This window comes from Pseudophryne corroboree, chromosome 5 (genome assembly GCF_028390025.1).
Source record: "Pseudophryne corroboree isolate aPseCor3 chromosome 5, aPseCor3.hap2, whole genome shotgun sequence".
Classification (NCBI taxonomy): domain Eukaryota; kingdom Metazoa; phylum Chordata; class Amphibia; order Anura; family Myobatrachidae; genus Pseudophryne; species Pseudophryne corroboree.
The window spans coordinates 326,296,579-326,310,733 of NC_086448.1; the positions used below are offsets into that span (position 1 = coordinate 326,296,579).

Sequence of the window (14,155 nt, forward strand, 5' to 3'; positions counted from 1 at the left end):
TGTCCCCACTCTCATGTGCCTGTCCCCAGAGCCAGATTAAGAGGGGGGGGGGGCATGGGCATCAGTAACCTAGGGCCCTTCTTTATCACTGGACCCCCCTGCCCGGAGTTGCTCCTACCTAGCTCTGGCATTCAGTGGCGGATCCTTCCAGCCATCCACCCCTGCCCCGTAAAAAATAGCCACAGTGCCAGTGTTTCCTCTTGATACTGCCGCTATGGGCAGGGGGATGAGCAGCACTGCGACCGGATACAGGCAGCCAGTGTCTGGACTGCATCTGGCCAGTGACACCCCCCACCACAGCTCCGCACTTCCCGGCACTCTTGGAGGCAGACTGTACAGCAGCCCTGCTCTTTACAGGTTCTGAGTGGCCAGCATGTTGTAGTAGAGGGGGTATGGCGTGATGTCTGAGCTTCTAGCGAGGAAGTTCCGGGTGAGCTCCACCTGCTCCACACTGGAGAGACCCACCACCGACAAGCCCCAGTCTGTGTGCCTCTGTCAGCTCTGAGTGAGGGTAGTGAGGAGGAGAAAAGGGCAAAGCAGGATTAGAGGGAGATGGGTTCAACACTAGTAAGCAGCCCACCTACATGACATGCAGTGGAGTCAGCAAAAGGGATAGCAGAGGGACACATTTATTGCTTTTCTCTTTCTTTACATTAATTTAATATCAAGAGTAGCAGCAACTGTGCTCTGCGTTGTCTGGCTTAATTTATTTTTTGTTTATGAACTGTTAGATTTTGTGTAATCTCTCTGCACTCTCTCTCCTCTGTCTCTCTCTACACTCTGCTCCCCTCTTTGCCTCTTGCTCTCTGACCCCCCTTTCTCTGCTACTCTCTCCTCTCTATTTCTCTGTCTTCTCTCTCCTTTCTGCCCCCCACCGTCTCTCTGCCCCTCTATCTCTGCCACCGTCTCTCCCCTCTCTGTTCTCCTTTATCTGCCCCTCTCTGTCCCAACTCTTTGCCCCTGCCTTTATCCTCTCTTCTCCTCTCTGCCCCCCACCCTCTGTCTCTCTACCCTCCCTTTCTCCCCCACTCAATCTCCCCACCACTCTCTCCCCTCTCCTCTTTGACCACCCTATTTCTGCTCTCTCTGCTTCCCTCTCCTCTCTACTTCCCTCTCCTCTCTGCCCCCCTCTGCCTCTCTCCCTCTCCTCTTTGACCCCCTATTTCTCCTCTATCTGCCTCCCTCTCTGTCCACCTCTCTATCATTTTTTAAACTTCTAAAGTTAGCTCTCATATTGCTTCTTGCACCCGTCCATGGTCTCTCTCTCCCCTTTGTTGTTGGCCCCTATTGGCACCCTTCTTTCTCTCTGAAACTGCAAGTATAGAAAAGTATAGATCTGCCACTGCTGTTGCTGCTGTTCGGGGACAATTCTGCTAATCTCCAGCCTCCGGTCAGCAGCACGGCTACTGGGAGAGCTGCTGGTGGCGGAGACTGAAGATGACCAGAATTGTTGCCCAAACTGCCAGAGAGGAGGTCTATGGTCTTCTCCCACAGGTAGGACCTGCGCTGCTGCTGCAATCTCATTCACATGTGAGGGGAAGAGGCACAAACACAACAGGCACATCCTGGTGATGACAGGATGGGGAAGCCCCCTATCTTAAGTGCTCTGTGCCCCCCAAAATGCTTAATTCAGCCCTGCCTGTCCCCTCTGTCCTTTCCTTGTCTCGTCTTACCTGTCCCTGCCATTACCTTTGTCCTGCCCACTCTGTTCTGTCACTGCCTTTACCTCTGTCCTATCCCTCCTGTCCCTGCCGTTACCTCTATCCTGTCCCTCCTGTCCCTGCCGTTACCTCTGTCTTGTCCCCTCTGTTCTGTCCCTGACGTTACCTCTGTCCTGTCCCTCCTGTCCCCTCTGTTCTGTCCTTGTCCCCACTGTCATTTCCCTGTTCTGTCCTTGTCCCCTCTGTCATGTCCCTACCATCTCCTCTGTCATGTCCCTATATAATGACTTCCATGTATAGGAGAGTTTAGTGAATGTCACTGTTTAACATTTTTATTCATAGCACTTTACTGTGGTCTGGAAACCACACATCTGTAATGCTGTGTTTGTAGAGGGTAAATGTTTGCCAACAATGATTACACATTTCCCACCTATCGTGATAATCTTTTTGCATCAGCAGTCTATTTTAGATTATTCTAATTTACTAGTATAAAATACTATGAAGGACCAAGGCAATGTTTGTTTGATAAAGTGGTGAAAGAAGGTTTTGGTGAATTTACCAAAGTGTATGTGAGATCTGGGTGTACCTGGCACTATACTGGGGGCATTATGTATATTTGGCACCATGTGGGGCATTATGTGTAAGGCTGCTAATTGCGTGTGTAGAGGGGTGTGTGATGATATATATATTTACAGTTTGATAACGTAATATATAGTTGCAAGGCCACGGCCACTTTCCCAAAAGTGTGTGGGTGTGGGTGGGTGGGGAGCTTCCAAAAATCTTGCTCGGGGTGCTAGTAGGCCTGGAGCCGGCCCTGCTATGCAGAATAAAATGTACTCGTTGTTATGCTGAGAATAACTGCCCACACTAGTGTGCTACTAGGTACCTAGCAAACAACAATCTCACTCTGTGTAACTCCTCCCACAGAGTGGTGAAGACCTTTGCTGTTCTGCAAGTGCACTATTTTACTTCATACATAGCATTATAACATGGACAGCCAAAGTATCAGTAACCATAGAGGGCAGAGAAGCAGAAAGAGGTAGGTACATCACTGGAATTGCACATACAAGCAGTGATATTTAGAGAAAATGTTAAAGCTCAAGAGATACACAAATCTGGTGATACAAATAAACAATGTTTAAAGGTCAGCAAATGAACCGTCCTTACCAGAGAGGATTCCTTATCGCACCACTCGGGTATGGGACTCAGTGTCGACACCCATTAGGTTGACACCCATTAGGTCGACCTAGAAATAGGTCGACTGCCACTAAGTTGACATGAACAAGGTCGACATGAAAAAAGGTCGCCCTGAGATTTTCCTGTTTTTTTGTGTCATTTTCTCCGTCAAGAAACCGGGAACCCCAATTAGTGCATCGTGTCCCCTTGCATGGCTCGCTTTGCTCAGGTTACCGTTCCCAATCGTAGTCCATGTGGATCGTAAAATATGACAAGTCAAAACAAAAAAAACAAAAATCTGTCAACCTTTTTCATGTGGACCTTGTTCATGTCGACCTAATGCCCGTGTCAACATATTTCTAGTGTCGACCTAGTTACTGTCGACCAATGGGTGTTGACCTAATTGGTGTTGACCCAGAGTCTGGATACCCACCAATCTGTATAACTTATGGAAACTTTTATAGCAAACTGTTTGCTCAGTGTATATTATTTACTCTTAAGGTGGGTACACACTTAGTGATAGAGTAAACGTCGCTCATTTTGACCCTTCCTGAGCGACGTTGTTTACTTTTTCACTAAGTGTGTATGCCGTCGAGCGAAACGCGTCCCAGCGGGTCGTTAAATACCCTTGGTGTCGACCGTGCATGCAGCTAAATTTGGACTCATCATCCAAAACTGCATGCTCTGGTCGGGCGCGGTATGACGTCACTGTGCGACATCGTTAGTAATATCGCACTGTGTGTATGCCCGCTGTTGGGCGACCCTGGAGCGGAAACACTAGGCGATGTCGCTCATCGAGCACATCGCCCGATGTGTACCCACGTTTACAAGGTTTACCATGTCACCTTGATATGCAATGTTTACATCATTTTATTTTGCTGGTATCACATTATATATTGTTTTGTACCACACAAAAGGAATCCAACTGCAACATACAAAACAAATAACCTGAGTAGCACAACTGTGGATTGTATGAACTCATATAACAGTGTTGTAACTAGGGTCAAATTAGCAAATAGTAACAGGTAGGCATTGCAGATTTCTACAATAAAAAAAACGTAAGGTGGAAAGTGCACAACAATATCAACTATCACAAAACGCAGGTCCTTTTTTGAGTTAATGTTACAAAATACAAAAGTAATGCTTGAAGCGTGAACAGTAGATTAAGTTATGCAAGTCACAGAACAGTTGTGCTTACCTTTTCCAATGGGCAATGAGTGCTGTCTCGAAGAAAAGGCAAAAGATTTGGTCGATCATATTCCGCATATAAGCTGATTTGCTTCTCATGGTATTTTTGACCTTTGTGATGGTCTCTCTTAAATAGTTTGTGCAGATACTGGAAAATACATAAAAAAAAATATCCTTATTGTTTCTTAAAAACATACAGTATATAATTAACAACCTGTAAATACAATTTTTTTGAAGACATGTAACATATTTAACTACTGCTATTGCTATTAGATTTGACTGTGCTGTAGCGCCACCTGAAGGTTATAAAAAGGTACCACCTCCTACACTTGCATAAAATAAATATATGTGATTGTACTGTTTTTTTTTATCATTTACAATATCTTACAGCTGCATATGCTGTTATATAGTGTAAGCAAATTTAGTATATTGAATTACCTATTACAATTTTTTTCGAATTTGGAAAACAGTGCTGAATCTTACTATATTAAATATTAATTATAAAGTACAAATAAATAACAATAAACTATAATAATATACTAATGGGCAGAGTCTGTGCTAGGGTGTTCGACACCCCCCTACAAACTATAAATTTGTGCCTTCGAATTCCTTATAAAGGAGACACCGCACAGCGGAGGCACACACCACAAAAAGGGGTGTGCTCTCAAAAGGAAGGGGTGTGGCCACACAGTAGCACAATCTTATTCACATTACACCAAATGTAGTGTCACTGATTCACATTACACAACACAGTAGTATCCCTTATTCACATTACGACATACAGTAGAGCCAATTATTCATGTTACTTCAGACAGTAGTACCCCTTAGACACATAGGGGGTCATTCCGAGTTAATCGCACGTAGCAACTTTTTGCTGCCTGTGTGATCAACTAGGCGCCGCCTCTGGGGGAGGGCTTTTTTGCATAGCAAGGCTGCGAACGCTTGTGCAGCCCTGCTATGCAAAATAAGTTTTGTGTAGAATTAGACCAGGGTAACAGTTACCCTGTGTGATCGATCCAGTGAAGCAGGTCCCGGAATTGACGTCAGACATCCGCCCTCCAAACACCTGGACACACCTGCGTTCGCCGCTCCACTCCCAGAAAACGGTCAGTTGACGCCCCGGAACGCTTTCCTCCTGTCAATCTTCTTGCGGTCGCCGCTGCGACCGCTTTCTTTCGCAACGTCTCTGCCCGGCGATGGCTGTCGCTGGGCAACGACGCGCCTGCGCAATGCAGCTGCCGCGCATGCGCAGATCTGACCCGATCACACAGCTGCGAAGAAGTGCCACATGCGATCGGGTCGGAATGACCCACGTAATACCCACAGTAGGGCCCCTTATACATAATGCCCAAAGTAGTGTCCCTTACACATAATGCCCACAGTAGTGCTCCTTACACACAGTGCCCGCAGTAGTGCTCCATACACACAATGCCTGCAGTAGTGCTCTTTACACACAATGTCCACAGCAGTGCTCTTTACACACAATGCCCACAGTAGTGCTCATTACACACAATGCCCACAGTAGTGCTCATTACACACAATGCCCACAGCAGTGCTGCTTAGACACAACGCCCGCAGTAGTGCCCCTTACACATAATGAATATCACCTACACTCCCATCACCTGGTAAGGCAGTGAATGAGGGATGGGATAATGAGGCAGAATTGCAGGCAGAGCTGGCCTGTGACCTATACTAACGATGGGAAGGAGACTGGATGGACGCCGTAAGGGCTGCCAGCTGGATGGGGGAGATGGAGATGCTGCCTGCCTCGTAGCCGGCCAACTGCGAGTATGTGCATTGTAAATAACACACAAACACCTGTTCTCACTTGTCTCAGCCCCGTGTGCAGCAGCTCCCACTCTCTGCCTCCATAGACTTCTGCTGTTCCGCCATGTTTAGAGTGTATATTTATCATTGTACCCCCCTGCTAGTCAGTATATGCAGTATATCCCCCTCCTTTCCTAGTCTGTATGTGCATTAGTGTCCCCCCCCCCCTCCTTGTCTAGACTCCCCCCATTCCCCATTCTTTATAAGGTGCAGCATGTCCCTACCCTAGTAGTTACCTGCTCTCCTCCCTTGTTCCTCTTGGCAGCTCCGCTCCTCCTCCAGTTTTACCCTCCATCTGTGGCTAATTGTTTCCTGCTCCTGTATCTGGCACTAACTGACCAGCAACAGCAGCCACTAGCTCTTCTCAGTAAGGACCAGACTTCCTGACAGGCTGCAGGCATACTGGGGCAGATGTATTAAGCCTGGAGAAGTGATAAGTGGAAAGTGATAACGCATCAGCCAATCAGCTCCTAACTTTCATTTTTTAAACCTGTAATGATTGGATGGTGCATTATCACCTTCCATTTATCACTGCTTCATCACTTCTCCAGGCTTAATACATCTGGCCCACTGTACTGGCAGCAGCTCCATGATACTACAGCTATTGAGAGCCCCGTTTGGGAATACAGGTGCGCTTCTTAGGCAGCTCCCAGGGATTTAGAATGCTGCCTGTGATACAGTTTGACAGGCGCAACTGCAACAGTGGAAGACCACCTCTCCTGGCCAGCACCTCCCTGCTTTGCATACCTTTGCTGAGAGGGTAGCACGGCCCCTGCTATTGACTAGTCTATAATTTTAGTATGTCAAGTCCTACACATGGGAGGAAATCTAAACATACCTGAAAGTGATACTTTTCCTTTAACTTGTGACTATGGCCCTCATTCCGAGTTGTTCGCTCGCTGCTAATTTTAGCAGAATTGCTAATAGGCTAAAATTCGGAAGTTCTGCGCATGCGTAAGCAAATTTACACAAAACTATGCTATTTTACTCACGGGCGAACAAAGCTTTTCAATCGCTCTGCTGATTGACAGGAAGTGGGTGTTTCTGGGCGGAAACTGGACGTTTTCAGGGAGTGTGCTAAAAAACGCAGGCGTGCCAGGTAAAAACGCAGGAGTGGCTGGAGAAATGGAGGAGTGGCTGGTCGGACGCTGGGCATGTTTGTGACGTCAAACCAGAACTAAACGGACTGAGGTGATCGCAATCTAGGAGTAGGTCTGGAGCTACTCAGAAACTGCAAGGAAATTGCTTTCGTTAGCAATTCTGCTAATAATAGCAGAATTGCTAATCTTTCGTTAGCAATTCTGCTATGCTAAGATACAGTCACAGAGGGCGGCGGCTTTGTGTGTACATTTCTGCTAAAAGTAGCTAGCGAGCGAACAACTCGGAATGAGGGCCTATATGTGCTCACAAGGTTTCCTAGCAACCACAATTAATACAAATGCAGGTTTTATGTAAGGTTACATCCAGAGGCGTAACTAGGGTTTTCAGAGCCCAGGGCAAGAAGAAGACTGGCACCCCCTCCTCCAAAAAAACAAACAAAACAAAACAAAAAAAACAGAAAATGATGTATGCGCGCGCCTTCGAAGCGATGTGAGAAAATGAGCGTGGCCATGCACAAGAATGGGTGTGGTCAAATACCAGAAGAGGCATGGCCACTGAAAATGGGGCGTGCCAACAAGACTATCACCTACCCCCTGTGTCGCCTCTCAGCACACTATCACCTACCCCTTGTGTCGTCTCTCAGCACACTTTCATTCAATTTATGCACAGTACGCACGCAGAGTCCCCTTTTTACACAGTACGCACGCAGAGTCCCCTTTTTACACAGTACGCATGCAGAGTCCCCTTTTTACACAGTATGCACGTTGAGTCCCCTTTTTACACAGTACACAGTGCCAGGTACACGGGTGTGGTTCATCAAATCGACAGTGTCTAGGTCGACAATTTTCAGGTCGACCACTATAGGTCGACAGTCACTAGGTCGACATGGATGGAAGGTCGACATGTGCTAGGTCGACAGGTCTAAAGGTCGACATGAGGATTTTTGTTTTTTTTTGGTGTCGTTTTCCTCGTAGAGTGACCGGGATCCCAAATTAGTACACCGCGTCCCCTCGCATGGCTCGCTTCGCTCGCCATGCTTCGGGCATAGTGCCTTCGCTCCGCTATCGCTTGGCACACTTTACCGTTCCAATCGTAGTCCACGTGGATCGTTAAGTATGAAAAAATTCAAAAAAAGAAAAAAAATGTGAAAAACTCATGTCGACCTTTAGACATGTCGACCTAGCACATGTCGACCTAGAAACCCTGTCGACCTTCCATCCATGTCGACCTAGTGACTGTCGACCTATAGTGGTCGACCTAAACATTGTCGACCTAGACACTGTCGATCTTCAGACCGGATCCCCAGGTACACAATTGCCCCACAGTGCCAGATGCATATTACCCCACAGTGCCAGATGCACATTGCCAGATACATATTGCCCCACAGTGCCAGATACACATTGCCACAAAGTACCAGATACAGTACATGACTCCCCCCCCCCCCCCCTGCTGGCTGCTGCTTACATCAACCTGGATCCCTGCTCAATCTCACCGCTGCCGCTGGCCTCTGCTATGTGAGGGGAGGAGAGTGCAGCGCAGCGCAGCACCTCTCCTGCCCCTCAGCGCTCCATGAAGTACGGTCTCCAGCGGCGGCTATCTTAAATGTGGCGCCGGTTTGTTAGCCAATTAGAGCTCCGGGACCGGCAGCCAATCAGAAGCCGGTCTGCAAGCTCTGATTGGCTAACGCCGCCGGAGACCAGACAGACACTCACACTGAGCACATTGAGAGGCAGGAGAGACGCTGTGCTCTCCTCCCCTCACATTGCAGCGGGACCGGGGCAGAGCAATAGCAGGGGGCAGGTGGGCATGATGCCCTGGCCGGCGGCGCCCCCCTCTGCTCGACCCCCCTTAGTTACGCCTCTGGTTACATCATTGCCGTATTCAAACTTATTTTGCCAATTGGAACAAAGTAATTGTAAACGCAAATCTTACCAAGTATTAAAAACAAAAATAATATAAAAATAACTTTTCATTAACGGAAATAAGCAGTTGTGATGTACTATGAGCTTTGGTGGTTAAAATTGAATATCTTGAACTTAAATGAAACATTGTATTGTAGGGAACTACAGTTTATTATTACTGCAAAACATGTTCATACTACAGGTCTGTCAATGAAAAATAATCTGCAAGCTAGGAGACACAAATCATGTTTAGACAGAAACCAGCATGGATCAATGGTGTGGAATAAGTAAAAGCGAGTTAGGTTGAGATAGTCTTCTTTATGTAATTGCGACATGAAAATAACAACTCCTGGCAAATCCACAGCAAATATTATTCTTAAAAAATGGACTTGTCACCTACACAGACTAAAGGCATTTATTTCTGTCCGCATGTAATGGAGAGAGAATGGCAAGGATAAAATAGAGAATGCGAGGGGTAGAGGAGAGAACGGAGAAGAGAGGTGAGAAAACAGTAAGAGGAGAACAAAAATGGAAAGGTGACAAGAGAGAACCGTAGATGGATAAGAGAAAATGATTGGGCAGTGGAATTAAACATGCAGCCTTCCGGTTGCTGTCGAACTACGCATCTCAGCATGCCCTGACACAATTTTAGCATGCCCTAACAACAAAACTGGGGAGGGCGTGCTGGGATGTTTAGTTCCAAAGCAGCTGGAGAGCCAAATGTTGACTATTCCTGCAGTAGGGAGACAAGAGAGAATGGTAAGAGTACAAGAGACAATGATAGGAGAACAAGAGTAGGGTGGCCAATCCCTGGATCGGGATGGGCGGGATCTAGGCCAAAAATCATCCAAGTTTCAATCCCGGGATTGGAAACTCCAATCCTGGGGATTGCGGGATCAGATGGCCCTTTAATGCCGGGCAGCATTGAGCGTGACCTCTGGTGTCACCCTGCGCAGTCACCAGCCCATCACCCGCCGCCGAGGCCGATGGAATGCCGGCCTTCATCAACTGCGAAGCTGAATGAAGATTCCCGCCCAGCTGCCCCAGCAGTTAGGTGAGTTACAGTATGTGTGCGGGCAGGGCGGGGCGGGTGGGGAGAGGTGGTACTGGATATGGGGGACGGGATTGACCATTTTTCAATCCCTATACCCGGGATTGGCCACCCTAGACAAGAGAGAACAGTAAGGGGAAAAAACACAAACAGTGGGGGGTAAAGAGAGAATAAAAGGGGACAACTGAGAACGGTAGGGGAAAAAATAAGAATTTACTCACCGGTAATTCTATTTCTCGTAGTCCGTAGTGGATGCTGGGTACTCCGTAAGGACCATGGGGAATAGACGGGCTCAGCAGGAGACTGGGCACTCTTAAAAGAAAGATTAGGTACTACATCTGGTGTGCACTGGCTCCTCCCTCTATGCCCCTCCTCCAGACCTCAGTTAGGGAAACTGTGCCCGGAAGAGCTGACATTACTAGGAAAGGATTTGGAATCCAGGGTAAGACTCATACCAGCCACACCAATCACACCGTACAACTTGTGATAACTATACCCAGTTAACAGTATGAACGACAACTGAGCCTCATTCAACAGATGGCTCAGAACAATAACCCTATAGTTAAGCAATAACTATATACAAGTATTGCAGAAAGTCCGCACTTGGGACGGGCTCCCAGCATCCACTACGGACTACGAGAAATAGAATTACCGGTGAGTAAATTCTTATTTTCTCTGACGTCCTAGTGGATGCTGGGTACTCCGTAAGGACCATGGGGATTATACCAAAGCTCCCAAACGGGCGGGAGAGTGCGGATGACTCTGCAGCACCGAATGAGCAAACTGAAGGTCCTCCTCAGCCAGGGTATCAAACTTGTAGAATTTTGCAAAAGTGTTTGATCCCGACCAAGTAGCAGCTCGGCAAAGTTGTAAAGCCGAGACACCTCGGGCAGCCGCCCAATAAGAGCCCACCTTCCTCGTGGAATGGGCTTTTACTGATTTATGATGCGGTAGTCCAGCCGCAGAATGTGCAAGTTGAATCGTGCTACAGATCCAGCGAGCAATAGTCTGCTTAGAAGCAGGAGCACCCAGCTTGTTGGGTGCATGCAGGATAAACAGCGAGTCAGTTTTTCTGACTCCAGCCGTCCTGGAAACATAGATTTTCAGGGCCCGGACTACGTCCAACAACTTGGAATCCTCCAAGTCCCGAGTAGCCGCAGGCACCACAATAGGTTGGTTCAAATGATACGCTGATACCACCTCTGGGAGAAATTGGGGACGAGTCCTCAATTCTGCCCTGTCTATATGGAAAATCAGATATGGGCTTTTACAGGACAAAGCCGCCAATTCTGACACACGCCTAGCTGAGGCCAAGGCCAACAGCATGACTACCTTCCACGTGAGATACTTCAACTCCACGGTCTGAAGTGGCTCAAACCAATGTGATTTTAGGAAATCCAACACTACGTTGAGATCCCAAGGTGCCACTGGAGGCACAAAAGGGGGCTGAATATGCAGCACTCCCTTAACAAACGTCTGAACTTCAGTCAGTGAAGCCAGTTGTTTTTGAAAGAAAATAGACAGGGCCGAAATCTGGACTTTAATGGATCCCAATTTTAGGCCCATAGTCACTCCTGACTGTAGGAAGTGCAGAAATCGACCCAGCTGAAATTCCTCTGTTGGGGCCTTCATGGCCTCACACCAAGCAACATATTTTCACCATATGCGGTGATAATGTTTTGCTGTCACATCCTTCCTAGCTTTTATCAGCGTAGGAATGACTTCAACCGGAATGCCCTTTTCCATTAGGATCCGGCGTTCAACCGCCATGCCGTCAAACGCAGCCGCGGTAAGTCTTGGAACAGACAGGGCCCCTGCTGTAGCAGGTCCTGTCGGAGCGGCAGAGGCCAAGGGTCCTCTGAGATCATTACTTGTAGCTCCGGGTACCAAGTTCTTCTTGGCCAATCCGGAACGATGAGTATAGTTCTTACTCCTCTCTTTCTTATTATCCTCAGTACCTTTGGTATGAGAGGAAGAGGAGGGAACACATAAACCGACTGGTACACCCACGGTGTCACTAGAGCGTCCACAGCTATTGCCTGAGGGTCCCTTGACCTGGCGCAATATCTTTTTAGCTTTTTGTTGAGGCGGGACGCCATCATGTCCACCTGTGGCCTTTCCCAACGATTTACAATCAGCTGGAAGACTTCTGGATGAAGTCCCCACTCTCCCGTGTGGAGGTCGTGCCTGCTGAGGAAGTCTGCTTCCCAGTTGTCCACTCCCGGAATGAACACTGCTGACAGTGCTAGCACGTGATTCTCCGCCCATCGGAGAATCCTTGTGGCTTCTGCCATCGCCATCCTGCTTCTTGTGCCGCCCTGTCGGTTTACATGGGCGACAGCCGTGATGTTGTCTGACTGAATCAGCACCGGCTGGTTTTGAAGCAGGGGTTCTGCTTGACTTAGGGCATTGTAAATGGCCCTTAGTTCCAGAATATTTATGTGTAGGGAAGTCTACTGACTGGACCATTGTCCTTGGAAGTTTCTTCCCTGAGTGACTGCCCCCCAACCTCGGAGGCTTGCATCCGTGGTCACCAGGACCCAGTCCTGAATGCCGAATCTGCGGCCCTCGAGAAGATGAGCACTCTGCAGCCACCACAGCAGAGACACCCCGGCCCTCGGGGACAGGGTGATCAGCCGATGCATCTGAAGATGCGATCCGGACCACTTGTCTAACAGATCCCACTGAAAGATCCTTGCATGGAACCTGCCGAAGGGAATTGCTTCGTAAGAAGCTACCATCTTTCCCAGGACTCGCATGCAGTGATGCACCGACACCTGTTTTGATTTCAGGAGGTCTCTGACCAGATATGACAACTCCTTGGCCTTCTCCTCCGGGAGAAACACCTTCTTCTGTTCTGTGTCCAGAATCATGCCCAAGAACAGCAGACGCGTCGTAGGAACCAGCTGCGACTTTGGGATATTCAGAATCCAGCCATGCTGTTGTAGCACTTCCTGAGATAGTGCTACTCCGACCAACAACTGCTCCTTGGACCTTGCCTTTATAAGGAGATCGTCCAAGTATGGGATAATTATAACTCCCTTCTTTCGAAGGAGTATCAACATTTCGGCCATTACCTTGGTAAATACCCTCGGTGCCGTGGACAGACCAAACGGCAACGTCTGGAATTGGTAATGGCAGTCCTGTACCACAAACCTGAGGTACTCCTGGTGAGGTGGGTAAATGGGGACATGTAGGTAAGCATCCTTGATGTCCAGTGACACCATAAAATCCCCCTCTTCCAGGCTTGCAATAACCGCCCTGAGCGATTCCATTTTGAACTTGAACTTCCTTATATAAGTGTTCATGGATTTCAAATTTAGAATGGGTCTCACCGAACCGTCTGGTTTCGGTACCACAAACATTGTGGAATAGTAACCCCGTCCCTGTTGAAGGAGAGGAACTTTGATTATCACCTGCTGGAGGTACAGCTTGTGAATTGCCGCCAGTACTACCTCCCTTTCCTTGGGAGTAGCTGGCAAGGCTGATTTGAGGTAACGGCGAGGGGGAGACGTCTCGAACTCCAGCTTGTATCCCTGAGATACGACTTGTGGAACCCAGAGATCCACCTGTGAGCGAACCCACTGGTCGCTGAAGTTCCGGAGACGGGCCCCCACCGCACCTGGCTCCACCTGTGGAGCCCCAGCGTCATGCGGTGGACTTAGTGGAAGCAGGGGAGGATTTTTGTTCCTGGGAACTGGCTGTCTGGTGCAGCTTTTTCCCTCTACCCCTGCCTCTGGGCAGAAAGGACGCGCCTCTGACCCGCTTGCCTTTCTGAGGCCGAAAGGACTGTACTTGATAATACGGTGCTTTCTTAGGCTGTGAGGGAACCTGAGGTAAAAAAGTCGACTTCCCAGCTGTTGCTGTGGATACGAGGTCCGAGAGACCGTCCCCAAACAATTCCTCACCCTTATAAGGCAAAACTTCCATGTGCCTTTTAGAATCAGCATCACCTGTCCACTGCCGAGTCCATAATACTCTCCTGGCAGAAACGGACATTGCATTAATTCTAGATGCCAGCCGGCAAATGTCCCTCTGTGCATCCCTCATATATAAGACTACGTCTTTAATATGCTCTATGGTTAGCAAAATAGTATCCCTGTCAAGGGAATCAATGTTATCTGACAGGGAATCAGACCATGCTGCTGCAGCACTACACATCCATGCTGAAGCAATAGCAGGTCTCAGTATAGTACCTGAGTGTGTATACACAGACTTCAGGATAGCCTCCTGCTTTCTATCTGCAGGCT

General features: G+C 48.2%; 1 protein-coding gene across 2 annotated transcripts in view; it reads right to left on the reverse strand.

The window, feature by feature from the left end:
- VPS41 (VPS41 subunit of HOPS complex) overlaps positions 1–14,155 on the reverse strand; it is a 661,741-nt gene that overhangs the window by 94,685 nt on the left and 552,901 nt on the right. For both annotated transcript variants that reach the window (XM_063922529.1, XM_063922530.1), the window contains exon 22: positions 4,036–4,173. In XM_063922529.1, coding sequence (XP_063778599.1) covers positions 4,036–4,173 — 138 coding nt within the window. The remainder of the gene's footprint in view (positions 1–4,035; positions 4,174–14,155) is intronic.